This window comes from Lolium perenne, chromosome 1 (genome assembly GCF_019359855.2).
Source record: "Lolium perenne isolate Kyuss_39 chromosome 1, Kyuss_2.0, whole genome shotgun sequence".
Taxonomy (NCBI): Eukaryota; Viridiplantae; Streptophyta; class Magnoliopsida; order Poales; family Poaceae; genus Lolium; species Lolium perenne.
The window spans coordinates 155,812,689-155,829,736 of record NC_067244.2 but is presented as its reverse complement, the minus strand read 5'-3'; the positions used below and the strand labels follow the sequence as shown (position 1 = coordinate 155,829,736).

Below are 17,048 nucleotides of genomic sequence, written 5' to 3'. Positions count from 1 at the left end.
TACTCTTTCTGAGGAAAAAAATACTACATCTTTGAAGGATAAAGCCACTTATCCTTTAAAATAATATATTTACTTAAAAAATATTCAATCGACATATCTTATACCTTCCAACGGATACAAAGTGTGCCTCGACATCTGTTGCTGTCTTAGAGCATCTCCAGCCGCGTCCCCCAAAGCGTCCCCCAAAGGGATTTGGGGCGCGCCGGACAGAAAATGCGTTCTAGCCGCGTCCCCCAAAGCCCATTTTTGTCCGGCGCGCCCCCATTCGGTGTCCGGCGCCCCGAGCCCGTCCCCGTCCCACAGGGGACGCACCGGGCACGCCGGACACAACGAAAAGCGAGGCGGGGAGTGGCGGGGCCGATGCGTCAGCGGCACAGTTAATTTTAACCTAACCATCGCCTACCTCGCTACGGAAGTTATTCGCGCGCAGTGACACACGGCGGCATCTTTGCCTTAATGGCGACGGAGGGGCAGGCGAGACGTCTCGTCGGTGCTGCGCCGACGAGACGCGTCGCCGGCGTGCGCACGCCACCGCCCATTCCCGCGCTTTCTTCCCGCCTCTTCTCGCTTGTTCCCGCGCTTTCTTCCCGACGCCGGCGTCTATAAAAGGCCTCCCGGCTCAATGGTAGCCACCACACCCCGCCGGCAACAAACACAGCCCTCGTCGCTCCACCGCCGTCTCCTCCACCACCAGTAGCAATGGCGAACCGCCCCGGCGCTGGCCACTTCCCTCCACCGCCGTCCCCTCCACTTGCAGTCCCGGAAACGCAGGTCGACACCGACCCCTCAGCAGTGGCCCGGGAAGAGCGATGGCGTGCACACCGTCAGCAGCGGCGGGAGGCAATGCAGCAGCAGGCCCGCCAGCAGCGGGAGGCGGCGCAGGCGGCGTATCGGGCGGCGTTCTGTGCCCATGGCCCCGCTGCTGGCGAGGCCGCGGCGGCAGCAGCGTGGCAGGAGCAGCAGGACGCCACCGTTGCGGCGTCTGACGCCTCGACTCTACAGGAGGCGCGACGGTGCCGGTACCGGGCGGAGATGGAGCAGCGGTGGGCTGACGAGCGCCAGCGCGGTGAGCGGGAGGCGCTGTACCATGAACGGCGGGAGGCGATCGAGCGCCGGCGGCGGGAGTCGATCGAGCGCCAGCATCAGCTGGCGGTGGAGGAGCGTCATCAGCGGGAGGCGGCGCTGAGGGCGATCTGGGGGAGGCGGGCGGACCAGTTGGCGGCGGAGGACGCCGTGTTGGCGGCGGCGATGATGGAAGCGCCAACAGATGTGGAGGAGGAGGCGCCAATGGAGGAGGAGGAGGCCGAGGCGGAGGAGACCGAGGTGGAGGACGACGACGACGACGAGTTCGAGTGGTCCGACGACGACGGGCCGCACCCGGACGAGACGGCCGATCAGCAACGCGCGCTCGTCGAGTCCTTCGAGTCGGAGAAGAAGCTCCAGGACGATGCCCGTGCCCGCGAAGAGGCGCAGATTCGTCGCGCCGTCGAGCTCTCCCTCCAGGCGGCCCAGCAGGGGAGGGCGGAGGAGGACGCGCGGCGGGAGCGGCACCGTCTGGCCACCGCCGAACGCAAGGAGAGGAGGCGCGCGCAGGAGGAGCTGCGGCGTAGGGGAGGCGACGATGGGGCGGGGCCGTCGAACGCACCGCCGGGCGGTCAGTAGTCTAGGTTTAGATGAAATCTAGCCGTTTTCGTTCAAACTTTGTAATATATAATCAAAATTGAATGAAAACCTTTATTTTCGTGCACCAATATTCATTTGGGGGCGGCGTTTGGGGGACGCGGCTGGGGAGCGACGTCCCCCAAAGGCGGCACGAATAAAACACGTCCCCCAAACGCTCGATCCGGCGCGCTTTGGGGAACGGTTTGGGGGACGCGGCTGGAGATGCTCTTATACCTTCCAATGGATACCCATTGTTTACCAACGTCTCTATATGTGTTGCATTATACCTTTGCAACATCCCAAAAAGGCAATGCATACTGAATCCATTGGTAAAGGTGCTAGCAACACCAATATGGATGTTTAGATACAGATGCATGCGTTGTTGTAGGGGTGATTGTGTTGTAGTGACTCCATATAAGAGTAACTTGCATTGCCACCATCCCATTTTCTTCCCAAACCGGTTCTCTGCCGGGTCGACCCCTTGTTAATTAGTTTTCTATAATGAACTAGGACATATACCTAAGTATCTAAATGGAAGAGAACCATCCTCAAACGAAAACTTTCTTATATTGTTCTTCCAATTCTTTGCCTTTGCAAAACAGAAAATTTCACTCTAGGATAACTTTCATGTTGACAACCTTCTCAAGATCGTGTTTCATAAATAGAATAGTATCAATGGCATATTACATAGTGGAAACTCCTCCCTCAACTACATGGGTAATGATTCCTCCAACCTCACCATCATTTTTTGGCCTTGCAATGAGAATAGCAAAAATAACTACGACGATATTAAAAGGGGCATGCTAGCCGTCGGCCGACCGATCCGCGCGTCCCGGATCCGTCGCACCCGAGCCGTTCATTCTCCGCATCGTGTGATCAGGGCATCTCCAGCGGCGCGACGCAAACGGACGCTGAGCGACCGTTTTCGTCCGCCGTGACCGGAAATGCGTCTGAGGCCTGCTCCAGCGGGGCGACGCAAAGTGACCGGGCCATCCGCGGAGACGCAAACCTGGCCCAAATATGCGCCAGGTTTGCGTCTCCGTGGACGCTCGGCGGTCGCGGAATGTGTCCGCGTTGGGTACATCCGGGCCCGGTCGACAGTGACTAGGTAAGCAAAAGATTTTTTCATTACTATTGATTGGCCAAAAGGACCATCTTTACAGAGATGGTTAGTCGAGTTAACCTAAAACTACAACGGCCGTACCTACTCGCCGTCACGCGGCCTACACCGGCCTCGGTTACTCGCAGTCGCGCGCCCTACTACTGGCCGCCGGAAGGGTCGGCGGCATCGTCGAAGCGGGAGCGCTTCGCGCACTCCGCGCGCCGCGCACGCCGGCGACTGGACATCTCGTCCTGCCGCCTGCGGCGTTCGAGGGCCTCGGCCAGGGCGCTGTCCCACAGGGCCGTCGCCAGGGCCTCCTCCGCCGACGCCCGTCCCTCCTCCTCCTCCGCCGCCTGGACCACCGCCTCCGCTGCTCGGGCCTCCTCCTCCGCTGCCGCCTGGACCGTCTCCGCCGCCGCGTCCTCATTCGCCTGGACCGCCCACTAGTAGGAAAAGCCTCATCAGTGGCGCACCAAAAATGGATTCTGTGGCGCATGGGAGGTGCGCCACAGAAACGTCGCCACAAAAATAAGGTTTCTGTGGCGCACCTGCCCATGCGCCCCAGAATTAAGGTTTCTGTGGCGCACTTGTTCTTAGGTGCGCCACAGAAAAGCGTGCGCCACAGAATTGGTTCTAAGTGCGCCACAGAATTTGCTTGTATTATACACGATTTTGTGCTGCCTGCTATACATATACAGTTTATAGACAGCAATACAGATACACAGGTTATATACAGCAACATTCAGATATAATATAAATATCATGTACATTGCACAGATATAACATAGACATCATCATCACATTACTTAGAGCCCGATCGAGATACATATATAGTGGCAAGTGTCAAATGTTTTGCATACAACTCTTAATTCATACAAAATTCACAATTTCGAGATACAAAGTAGTCTTCATCCGGTTCCTCCTTTGCTCCGTCATCTCTACCCACCAGGCTCGCTTGCATCGGGGTCCTTCATCCAGTTCCTACTATGATGAAAATGGAAGAAAGTGAGACCAACAAGTCCGATGCACAAGAGAAATGGAATAAATGCCTCATACATTATTGGTCAACACAAATATTAACATTCAGGGACGGTGTAAGTGAGACCAAGTCCGATGCACAAGAGATTGATATTTGTGCTATCTTACCAGACTCACTTACGCCGCCCCCGAGTGTACGGTGACCAAACATTTTAATCATCGGCATTTTGAAAATCTCAAAGCAAATGGAATGACAAAATGGAATAAGTGCCTCATACATTGTTGGTCAACATAAATATTAACATTTAGGGATGGCGTCAGTGAGGCCAAGTCCGATGCACAAGAGATTGATATTTGTGCTATCTTACCAGGCTCACTTACGCCACCCCCAAGTGTACGGTGACCAAACATTTTAATCATCGGCATTTTGAAAATCTCAAAGCAAATGGAATGACAAAATGGAATAAGTGCCTCATACATTGTTGGTCAACACAAATATTAACATTTAGGAATGGTGTAAGCGAGGCCAGGTAGGATGCACAAGAGATTGATATTTGTGCTATCTTACCAGGCTCACTTACGCCACCCCCAAGTGTACGGTGACCAAACATTTTAATCATCGGCATTTTGAAAATCTCAAAGCAAATGGAATGACAAAATAGAATATGTGCCTCATACATTGTTGGTCAACACAAATACTATGGTCGAAACCATAGTTGCAGTATACACCGCCGTATACTTTGCGAAGGGCCCCTTTCCCGGTCGGCGTTCCGTCAACGGGTGCTTGACGACACAACAACGCCGATCTGCATCTCCGGCGCGAGAACCACGCCAGTCCCTCGTTGTCCAGTGAACGAGTCCTTGATGCAAAGACCGTGCCGGCCTGCCAGCATTATGCCGGGCCGTGTTGCCGCGCTTCAAGCCGTGTGCCCCGCGCCTGCATCGTTCGCCTTCTTGCCCGGTGAACCAATAGGCTGATCGTTGGAATAAGGAAACCGATGACAGCCGGTCGCAAGATTAAATTGCGATCGGCCGTCATCGGCTTCCTTATTCCAACGATTAGTCTATTCGTTCACCGGGCAAAAAGGCGAAGAGTGCAGCGCGTGATCGACACGGCCTGAAGCGCGACAACAAAGGTCGGCATGATGCTAGGGAGGCTGGCACCGTCTTGGCATTAAGGACTCGTTCACGTACTGGACGGTGAGAGAAGAAAAGTGGTGCTGCGCCGGAGAGGCATGTCGGCGTTGTTGTCTCGTCAAGGACTCGTTCACGGAACGGTGGCCAGGGAAAGGGGGGCTCGTCTACAAAGTATATTGCGGCGTATAGGTGAGCAAACATTCTAATCATCGGCACTAAAATGGAAGAAAGAGCCAAGTGGTATCTCAACTAGATATCATATGCCTCATACTTTGTTGGTCGAAAGAAATATTAACATTCAGGGATGGGGTCAGCGAGGCCAGGTAGGATGCACAAGAGATTGATATTTGTGCCATCGCACCAGGCTCACTGGCCCCACCCCAGAGTGTACAAGTGACCAAACAATTTAATCATCGGCACTAGAATGGAAGAAAGGCCAATGCAATTAAGAAGTAGCTAGTATGAACTAAATGGAATGCCTCATACTTTGTTGGTCGAAACAAATATGAACATCCCGGGATGGCGTTAGTGAGGCCAGGTAGGATGCACAAGAGATTGATATTTGTGCCATCACACCAGGCTCACTAGCGACACCGGAGTGTACTGATTGACCGAACATTCTAATCATCGGAACTAAAATGGAAGAAAGATCCAAGTTGTATCAACTAAATGGAATGCCTCATACTTTGTTGGTCGAAACAAATATTAACATCCAGGGATGGAGTAAGTGTGGCCATGTAGGATGCACAAGATATTGATATTTGTGCCATCACACCAAGCCTCACTTGCTCCACCCCCGAGTGTACGAGTGATCGACCAACCATCTAATCATCGACAAGTAAATCACTTGGGGTAATGTTAAAATGTTTGTCTCCATATTTGGGAGACATTTTTAATATTGGAGTCTAGCTAATGGAAATCAAGAACTAGTCTTGATCTCCAAATGGTGATTAGAGGGAATTTATTCATCTTAAGCAACATTAGGGACAAATGGGATCATGCAAGGGACTTGGGTCATTTGGATCATAAGGCATCAATTAAGGAGGCAACCAGGGACAAAGGGAAACATTTGATGATCCATTATCATAGGCAACAAAGCAGCAACTTTTTCCCCTCTAATCTAGCTAGAGTCCTTAAAAGAAATCCATCATAAGCATGGTCAAATACACATATATAGCATGGGGCAGATGCTCCAAAGGGATTATATATTCATCACTTGGTAATTTGGAGAGCAAACAAGCAGTAGCCATATCACTCAATCCAATAATATAGTAATTTGGATCATAAGGCATCAATTAAGGAGGCAACCAGGGACAAATTAAGGGAAACATTTGATGATCCAGTAAGTGCATGACACTTTGAGCTACCCAAGAATAAAGGCCAACAGTGGATAAACATCTGCTCAACCATTTCTTGCACTAGAGGAAAAGTAACCAACATTGAAACTTGAATAGTCAAGTGACACTACAAGCAGCTCACACACACATGCAAACACATGTGTTGACAGTAACTAAACAGCAGAAGAACACCACCAGATATTCATGGGTACTTAGGATCAGTAGGGAATTGATAAAGTACAGTGAGGAGCAAGCATACCATCAGAAACTGTCAATTTGAGAGAAATAACATTGGGGTAATGTTAAAATATTTGTCTCCATATTTGGGAGACATTTTTAATATTGGAGTCTAGCTAATGGATATCAAGAACTAGTCTTGATCTCCAAATGGTGATTAGAGGGAATTTATTCATCTTAATTAAGCAACATTAGGGACAAATGGGATCATGCAAGGGACTTGGATCATTTGGATCATAAGGCATCAATTAAGGAGGCAACCAGGGACAAAGGGAAACATTTGATGATCCATTATCATAGGCAACAAATCAGCAATCTTTTTCCCCTCTAATCTAGCTAGAGTCCTTAAAAGAAATTCTACTTAAAATGAAGTAGCTCTCTGTTGGTATTGGTTACCAACAGAACTCAAGCCACTACTTGATCTTACTAATTCAAAGCAGACCAATGCAGACCAGTCTTGATGTTGCCATCATCTCTGCCCCCAAGAACTCTCTCATGCTCTCTCTCACATGCCATGCCAGCTGCTTGCTCCAAAACACAAGCATCACAGCAGAGCATAGAAAAAATATATAGCTAACGACACGAAGAAACAAAAAGAATGTTTGACTGTTTTTATTCATGATGACCACAACAAAGAAGACAACAAGATCCAGATCGAGCACAACATCATCCTCTCTCGTAATTTTGTCCAGAGCAGCATCAACATCCAGAGAACAACAGCAGCACAAGAGCATCCAGATCGAGCACAACATCAACACATCCGGAGCGGTGGGTAGAGGAAGAGGGAGGGGAGGGGAGAGGTGGAGCTCACCGACGCTAGGGGTGCACCGAGGAGGAGGACGCCGCCGACGGCCGGGGGGGAGGCGGCGGGCGGGGCGGGGAGCGGTGGAGCTCACCGACGATAGGGGTGGAGGAGGAGGTTGACGACGACGGCAGGGGTGGAGGAGGAGGAAGACGCGGCGGCTCCTCCTCCTTGACGCGGCGGCCCCTCCTCCTCCATGCGGCGGCCCCTCCTCCTCCACGCCGCAGCGGCTTGTGCTGCAGGTGGCGGGGATAGGTGGAGCGTGGCGGCATGCGGCCCTCGCGGAGGAAGGAGGCGGCGGCGGCGACGGCCAGTGCGACGACCATGGCGGCGGCGGCGGGGGAGAGGGGAGGGGAGGTGAACGTACGGGCGTGGGGAGGGGAGGGGAGGGGTACGGGATGATATAACTTACCCTAATTCTGTGGCGCACCAGCACCAGTGCGCCACGAAATAACTACTCGTGGCGCACCGCAGCCGGTGCGCCACGAAATAACTACTTCGTGGCGCACTGAGCCGGTGCGCCACGAAATAGTTATTTCGTAGCGCGAAAGCATCGTGCGCCACGCGAAATACCTACCCTAATAATTCGTGGTGGCAGAATGTGGGCCCCACATAATTTCTGTGGCGCACGGTTCAGCCTTGCGCCACAAAAATAAGCTATTTTTGTGGCGCACACTCCCTGGTGCGCCACAAAATAAGTTTCTGTGGCGCATTCAAAACGGTGCGCCACAGAACTAAGCTTCGCCTATAAGGGTTTTCCTACTAGTGGCCGCCTGGATCGCCGCCATGTCGGCGACAAAGCGGGCCCTGTCCCTAGCCGCCGCCACCACCGCTTCGTGCCTGGCGGCGATGGCGGCCTCCAGCTCGCGGTTCTCCTGCTCGACCCGCGCGGGAGAAGGGCCCCTACGCTGGAGCGAGTCCAGGTCGGAGCACATTAACCCCCGAGCCATGGCCATCGCATAGCTGTGGGCTTCCTCCTCCTCCACCCAAGCCTGGCGGCGCTGGGCGTCCCTAGCCAGGGACTCGAAGGACGCGAGCAGAATCCGCTGCTCGCCGGCACACTCGAAGCGCATGGGCACGGGGACGTCGTCGTCCGTGATGTCGTGGATGACGGCGTCGGCTGGAGGGGCCGCGATGGCCGCCCGCGCCTCCGCGAGCTCGGCCCTGGCGTCGGCGAACTCGGCCATGGCGTTGGCGATCTCCGCCCTGGTCGCCGCGAGGCGCCCTTCCGCGCGCTCTGCCGCCTCCGCCTCCGCGACCTCCAGGTCCAGCTGATGGGCCTCAACGCCAGCGGCGGCTACCTCCTCTTCCTCCTCCTCCGGGTGGAGCTGGCGGCACATGTGAACAACGTGCTCCCAATTCATGTGGTCGGCCATGGATGGATGGTAGCTTGAGGTGTGCCCGTCGCCCCCGCCGGTGTCCACCATATATAGCCACGGCGGGGCGGGAAACGGCGTTGGCGCGCAGGGCGTTTCCCGCGCGCGCGAAACGCCGGCGAAACTTGCCAATGTATTGGGCAAGCGCGTGAACGATCGTCGTCGCACGGGACAGTTAATCGTCGGCGGCAGTCCTCGACGGGACGTAAAACGCCATTAGCGAGCTTGACGCTGTCCCCGGTCAAAAAATGCGTCGGCACCGCTGGAGGTACCCAAGACGCAAACCGTCGCCCTGGGCCACATCGCGTCCGCGGGCCGACGCAAACGGATATTTCGGACCTCCGAAATGCGTCGGCCCGCTGGAGATGCCCTCAGAGCAACACAGCTTTGCATGCATCGAATATTTTACCTTGTGGGTGGCCCACTCTACGCATGCGCTCGTTGATTTATTCACGCGGGCTGTAGGACTGCAGCGCTGGTGCTCTTCTTGCATGCAATCACGTGAGGCCCAGCTCGGTGCTAGCTGCTGGCATCCATACTAGCTTCTGCCTAGTTGGTGCATTTTTTTTTTTTTTTTTTTTGAACAGGGATAGGCCCAGAAGGGCCTGGATACTGCATTAAAATAAAAGCGGTGCGGTACAAATTACAAGAAGGACCTCTGAAAAAGAAACAAACTGGACTAGGTCCTCGACAATTACAGAACAGACCCTACATAGAAAAAACAGAACGCAATCGGGTCCGCCGACACCGCCGTTGAGCTCGGGCCTCAAGCGACGGCCTTCGCCACCCGTACCGGGAACGAAACCACTTGGTACAGCGGAGAAGTGATGCGCCCTCGCGAGTCCAACGAAGGGCCTCCAAAGGAGGTTGATCAACACCTGACGCAACGCCAGCGCCAGGGCTTGGAGCTGCTGCCCGCCAGCACTTTGAGTCGGCAGCCAAGCAAGTGCTGCCGAGGATGATCTCCAGAGAATCGCGGTATCACGAACTCCCTGGCTTCCTCCAAAACTGCAGAGCGGCACGCCACACCACCCCAACTCCTCGCCACCACGGCCGGCCAGAAGGGAGAGCACCGCGGCCACACTCCATAGCCAGAGGAAACCGGAACAACAGACCTTATTTAGGGAGCCCTGGATGCTCCTCGTCATCGCCATCTTTGGCTCTCTCCATGAGAGCCTCACCGGACGACGAATCGCTGTCCCACAGAACCGGGTGTGGCCTAGACCACCCAGAACGAAGCTCCTATGGCAAACCTTATTTAGAGGGATGCAGGGATCCAGCAGCCCCACATGCGCCGCCGCTTGCCACTGGCGAGGCGCAGCAAAGCTGAGAAGATCCAAGGCGCGGTGAGTCCGGTCGCCAGAGACCACCAACCTACCCTCAAACTCCACTAAGGGAAAATCTACCCTAGTGATTCTGGGCTGAAAATCGATCGCAATACGAACCTTTGATCGCAATACAATGGACGAAACAAGCCACAACATATCTTTTCAATTTGGCCCCTTAGTTTTGGGGAAATTAACCCGGGGTCATGGTTTCTTCGGCTAAACCTGAATCTGTATATCTCCCAGGCCCAGTCCTCGCTAATATTTACAACAAATATGCCACCACAGGGGTTCACCCACATGACAGAGAGTATTGCTACAAAAAATACCCCCGCATATAAAAAATATAGACTATTACACAACATCGCAACATTAATAAGAATTAACTTTACAATAAAGTGGTTACAACAACAATTTTTACTATAGATTGATTTGCAACAAAAATAGCCAGTTGTTTTAAAAAATCACAAATAATTACAACAAAAATCCATGTGTGTGTACCAATAAAAAAGTGGTTAAGCAACAATTTATTTGCTACAAATTGAATAACAACAAAACTCACAAACTATTTTAACACAAGTCATAAACAATTAAAACAAAAATCCATATGTTTGCAAATAATGCAAAAGTGGTCAAGAAACAACTAATTTGCTACACATTGAGTTACAACAAAAATCACCCACTATTACAACAAAATTAGTATTTCAAAATCGTGTAAACATCGTCGAAAAATCTGAGAAGACACACAAATTGTACTGAACCTTTGCAACACATGGCTTCTATATTTCCAACAAAACTCATAAAAGTTTGTTACAATTTCAAATAACTTACGCAACATTGAAAACTATGGGGAAACACAAACTTGTGGTAACTACCCAGATAAACAATACAACATCCCGCATGTGCTTTCGCTACAAAACGGATACACTTTTGTTACAAAATTAGTTAACATATACAACATCCAAAAAGTTTGCGGTTTTTTTTAACCATGGCGAGCTACATCTCGCCGATTCGGCGACCACGTGCATTTCTTAACAAATCTTCTACAAGATTGTTACAAATTTAAAAAGCATATGCAATATAAAAAAATATGAGGAAAACACAAACATATAGCAAACACACGAAAACATTGCTTTCACAACAAAACGCACATGTGTTTCTTACAAATGGAACAGACTTATGCAACATCGAAAACCGAGAAACACGCTTATATCATACACTGCAAAAATCATACGACATCTCACGCGTGTGTTCACAACATATCGCTTGTGAGTTCACAACATATATCGTGGGTGTGTTGCACAAAATACCGGGAAACGTATGCAACATCAAAGATCAGCATCACTCCCTCCATCGACACCGTCGCCACTATCCCCAAGTTTCCCATCGGCATTCCATATGTCAATCATGTCAGAGGCGACATCGACATCACCATCTCTCTTGTCGTCGGAACAGTCAGCAGCATCGTCCTCACATTAATGACATGGTTAGCGGCATTGGTCCTACTATCGGTGGCATCGGTGGCATGGTCAATGGCACCATACATACCATCAACGGCGCCATCTGCATTATCGGTGAAGTCTTCCTTACCGTTGGCTGAGCTAGATGGACGCAAATGTGTTTTAACGTACGCATGCAGCAAGTAGAGCAGCTTCGCCGTACAAGATTCCTAGGAAAATAGTCGTACGTATAGCAACGTTGATTCTGCGCGAGAAGCTACAGAATTTTTGGCTAGCAGCGGGCCAGCGGCTGTGTATGAACGCACCAAGGCCAGCAAGCTGCCCATGCACGCACGAATAGTGTGCGAGAATACCTAGCTAGGAGTATACCTGCCCATGGGTGGCCCGGCCCGGCCCGGCCCGGCCCGAAATTCCCGGGTCAAGCCCGACCCGACCATGTCTCTAGATCGGGCTTGGGTCTGATTTTGTGGCCCGACGCTTGGGCCGGGCCGGGCCTGGGCCGTGGTTTTTTGCATTTTACTGAAGCGGTCTGGCCCGAGGCCCGAGACCCGGCGGGCTTTCTCCTTGATGGGCCGGACTTGGGCAACTTTTTTGGCCCAACGGTCAGGCCGGGCCGAGCCTGGGCCAGGATTTTTTGCGTTGGGCTTTGGTCGGCCCGGCCTGAGGCCCGGCCCGGCCCAAGAAATGCACAGGTATAGCTAGGAGTACCTAGTTTACTTGCATGCAGCGCTCAGTTGGCACGGCTGTGCGGCCGAGGAAAAGAAGGCACGCGGAGGTGGAACAGCGTAGAAAGAAGTTACGTGCACGCGGAATGGGAGCGACGACCGATCTTCTCTCTCCAATCGGTCGGCCGATTACAAGTGTTTTCCATATTAAAAAACATTGGTGAAAGAGGGATCTTCATGACTCAGTTCTTTCTAGTTGGAAATAATGGCCAATGTCGCCATTGACTTATTCCCACTGACCTACCTTGAATATAATTCACAAAAAGGTTATACCACGTTTCGTCAAATCCTTTCATGCACAAAGTTTGTTGTAGAAAAGACCATTTAACTTCTTCTCAAAATCAAACTTAAATAAAAATCCATCAATGTTCTTCCTATAAAATACATGAATGGTTTCATATAACACAACAACACCTTACAGAATATGCCTCCTTGGCATGAAAACAATTTGGATGGGCCCAATAACTTTGTGAGCTATCCATGTAATACAACTTGTTCTCACTTTTTTAATAAAGAAATCAAATTAAGAAGAGAAATAGATCTATATTATTGTATTTGGACTGCAATTTCTTTCTTTCGTGAAGGAGTAATCATTCCAAAGTTCAGCTTGTAAAGCGGCAACACTCCTTATTGCAATTGTACAAACATTTCCATCATATCATTTTTCATAACATGCCAGAATGTTTATAAAATTCAGCTGGAAACCCGTCTAGGCCCTGGTGCTTCATTATATTTCATATGAGAGATTCTGGAAACAAAAAACTCTTCCTCTATGAAATCATCTCTGAGTATGCTATTCTCCATGGTAGAAATTTGGGGAATATCTGACGTGATGTCCTCCATCGTTGAGAAGGTATTTTGGGTCGATGCACCAAACAATTTTTTAAAGTATCTTTTAATATGCACTTTCAGATTTTCCTCTCATACGATGATTCCTTGGTCTCTTTATAACTGATAATTTTTCTTTTTACCATGTTGGTTATTATTTGGCCATGTTCAAATCATGCGGTGTTTGATACCGATAGAGTTGCATGCATTCTTACAAGCTATACTCATGTCTATCAACTAGATAAGACCGTTATCCATATTAGAACCGCTGAAGCATCATAAAACGTATCATGGTGGGCAAACAAATGGGAAAGATTTATGTCCCAAATGAGTGGAGGATTAGCAATATGCTTTGCAATTCCTATTTTCTTAGTGTGCAGCTTTTTTTTTGCTTAAATTTAAGTCTTGTAAGATGGGTGTAATAGATTGGACACGTCAAACAATAGCTACCTCATATAATCACCATTGAACACCTATTACACTCAATTTTCAATTATTGTACATATGCTTACCCTTATGTGCACATAAGCTTATGTACGATATGCATGGATTATATATACCTTTTCAAAATACCTTATGTGTATGCCACCGAATACACACAAAAAGGTGAAAACACACGACAGAAAATAAAATGAAAAAGGCGGACGTTATACAAGACACATGATCATCAATGGCCGCCAATCATGATCTCCTCGTCAGCGAGCTCAATGCCGGCATCGGCTAAGCGCTTCTCCTTGTATACGTAACCTCTTGCCGCAACCGTGAAAAAGACGAGGTTGACAGTGCTCATGACAGCAAGCAGCCAGTAGAAGTAGTCGAGCCTCCCTTGATTAAGGTCGTTGGCTAACCAGCCACCGCTGCCATTTGAACCATGCCCGGTGACCTTGTGCACAATCGTAACAATGACGGTGCTGAAGAAAAACCCGAGTGCACATGTGCTGAGGAAGAGGCCCGTGCTCATCGTCTTCATCCCCTTGGGACATTCGCGCAGGAAGAAGTCGAGCTGCCCCATGTAAGTGAAAGCCTCGCCTGCTCCTACGAGCAGGAACTGAGGCATGAGAAGGAACACGGTGAGCATGACCCCATGCTCGGACGAGGTGAGTCGGTGGCGCTCGATAAGCGCTCCGGCGGCCATGCCGGTGATGGATAGAAAGAGGCCAACGAAAACACGCTGGAGCGGGGAGAGGCCGTGCGGGTTGCCCGTGATCCGACGGGCAATAGGGGCGACGAGGCGGTCGTAGAGTGGCACGGTGAGGAGGATGGAGCCGACGAGGAATACGGTGAGAGAACCTGCGGGAATGAGGAAGCCTGAGCCACCGATGCCGCGGTCCATGAGAGCGGCCTGCTCGACGGCGAAGGTGGTCATCTGTGCGTGGATGGTCCAGAACATGATGGTGGTTGCCCAAATGGGCAGCATGCGCATCACCTGCTTCACCTCCTCCACGTCCGTCCGCGTGCATAGCATCCACTTGCTTGCATCGGCAGGAGACTCGCCCGCTGCCCGGTCGATGATGGCTGCATGGTCTAGGAACCTGCATAAAAACAACACTTATTATATGTTTTTATTAATCAAATATGAATTGCAAACCCTTTCTGTTCCGATTTGGATAGCAAATATGTAGTAGGTCACACATGCATCTCTTGCTTCATTCTCAGTGACCGTGCTTATTTTCTCTACTTTGATTGGGTTGATTACTTTTGGCGATGTTGCTTTTTGTTCTATGCTTTGAGATGTTTTTTTAGTTACCTCTTTTTGTTTAGTAGTTGATACTTCGTAGCTGCATATATGGAACATGGGGGCATGTGAACCCACTTTTTGAAAAGTTTCGTTTGTGATCTCAAAACATGTTTTAAAAATCGAAACACAAAATGATTTCCCAGATGATCTGAAATATGTGTCCTGGACATGAGTTTCGTGACGAAAAAATCTTTTATTCTGTCTCGGCAAAAAAGTGAAATTTTGCAGGGCTATATAGCAGTATATATGTGACGTATTTTGTCTTTTTTAGATTCTGAAATAAAAAAGTGGTTTCTCCACGAAAACTTTCTACGCACACATGGAACATGCGTACGTACCCGGATATTTTTATTTCAGAATTTTTAACATTTGGAAAATGCATTTCCAACCAGGGTTCACGTGCACCCAGATTTAAACCGGACTTAGTAACAAAAATGAAATCGATGCAGAGACCAAGGATTTCCTCCTTCAAAAATAAACTAAGCAGCATTGATAAATTTAGGCCATGTGCATCTCAGTATTTTCTAGAAAAATTGTCCCGATCCCTTCTTCAGCTGGTTACAAAAACAAAATTTAAAAACGAAGGGACGTACTAGTCAATTGGATATTTGATACGCGACTGCTTAGTGATTATACTAGCGAGTTAGTAAAGGAAATGTATAGCTGGAAGCTTAATTAATCGAATGGTTTCGCTTACCGGCATTCCTTGCTGTGGGGCAGCTTCTGCTTCCCCTTGAGGTCCTCGCCGGTGGCTGCCGCGTCGTCGAGGTCGTAGAGCATACTCGGGTCAGACGGCAGCGGCAGGGTGCGCTTGCTCCATGCGGAGGCCGTCACGGCAGCGACCTGCGTCAGCGGGCTTCCGACGAGCTTCTTGAACCGGTACTTCCTGGTGCCGGCCAGGAACACGCCGAGCCCGGCGAGGATGCCGACGGCGCAGATGCCGTAACCCCAGCGGCGGCCGATGTTGTCCTGCACGTACACCAGCACGGTGACGGCGAGGAGCGCGCCGATGCTGACGAAGAAGTAGAACCAGTTGAAGAAGCGCATCATCTTCTTGCGCTCGCCGTCGTCGGACTCGTCAAACTGGTCGGACCCGAAGCCGGACACGCTGGACTTGAGCCCTCCGGTCCCCAGCGCCGTCATGTAGAGCCCCAGATACAGCATCCCTAGCTGCTTCCCGTCCGCCGGCACGCAGTCAGGGCTTTGCCCCGTCACGTCCGCGCACGGCGCCGGCCGCAGCCCCGAGGCCACCGTCGAAACCGTCAGTACCACCACGCCCTGCATTGATCGATCGTACAAGCTTGATATATGGTTAACTGTGCTAGGTGAGTCGCTGTCTCTGGTAGATATATAGGCGAGGCAGGGAGCTTACGGTGGCTTGGACGGCGGTGAAGACGGCGATGGTGAGGTAACGGCCGAGGTAGGAGTCGGCGATGAAACCGCCGAGGAGGCAGAGCATGAAGGAGGTACCAATAAAATTGGTGACGGTGTTGGCAGCGGCGGCGCTGCCAAGGTGCATGGTGCCGGTCATGTACGGCGCCAGGTTCACCGCGATGCCCAGCGTCGTCATCCGCTCGAACAGCTCCGCGCCCAGGATCATGGCGGCGCATCCCCACCCGCCGGTGGTGGCGCGGGTGGCGGGACGGCCCTTGCTGTCCCAGGCGTCAGCGAGGGTGCATTTGCCCTCCGCCGCGATCTCCGGCAGCACCGAGGCCATTGTCTCTCCCTCAACACCAAGATAGCCTCACTCGCTCGCGCTTGCCGGAACGGCAGGTAGGATCAGCTGAGCACGAGCAGCTCGGACAGGTGGTGCGTTCGGAGGAGGTAGTGCTGGTGGTGGTGGTTCTCGCGGCCGGGTGCCATTTTATAGCCGAGTGCTGGTGGATCTTTGCATCGGGATTCGGGTTGCCCGGGTTCGAAGAGATCCTCCTGGCTCCTCTTTGCCCTTGCTCGATGAGCTAGATGGTGAAGATTAGTTTATTGTTAACCAGTGTGTTATCTGGGGAAAGTGGGGAATCAGTATCTCCTCCCTGAGTTCCTTCCATCCCATGACTCTGCCACTGCTCAAAAGTGCATGTAATCTCACCAATTATTGACTAGCTTTACCATGACATTTAGTGGAAGATAAAAAAGTGCGTCGAGTTAACTTCATTCACCTAGTATTATACATAGTGGGTCAGAAAGTGAGATCAGTGAGGACGGTAAGTCCGTTTGTTCTGAAATGTAAGATGTCCTAGTGATTCTAGTTTCATATTAGACCAACAGTTGGATCAATGTGAGTGAACGTTCGCTTCAGTGTTAAAAGTGAAACCAAAAATACGCCTCTCTTTACTGATGAGCA

At 51.0% G+C, this 17,048-nt stretch overlaps 1 protein-coding gene across 1 annotated transcript; it reads right to left on the bottom strand.

Moving 5' to 3' along the window:
- Positions 1–13,395: 13,395 nt before the first annotated feature.
- LOC127308880 (protein NRT1/ PTR FAMILY 6.3) lies at positions 13,396–16,535 on the bottom strand. The gene is made up of 3 exons (XM_051339785.2): positions 16,080–16,535; positions 15,405–15,985; positions 13,396–14,501 (listed from the first exon to the last, which is right to left on the bottom strand). The coding sequence occupies exons 1-3, from the start codon at positions 16,422–16,424 to the stop codon at positions 13,637–13,639; spliced, it is 1,791 nt and encodes a 596-aa protein (XP_051195745.1). The 5' UTR covers positions 16,425–16,535; the 3' UTR covers positions 13,396–13,636.
- Between the last annotated feature and the right edge of the window lie 513 nt (positions 16,536–17,048).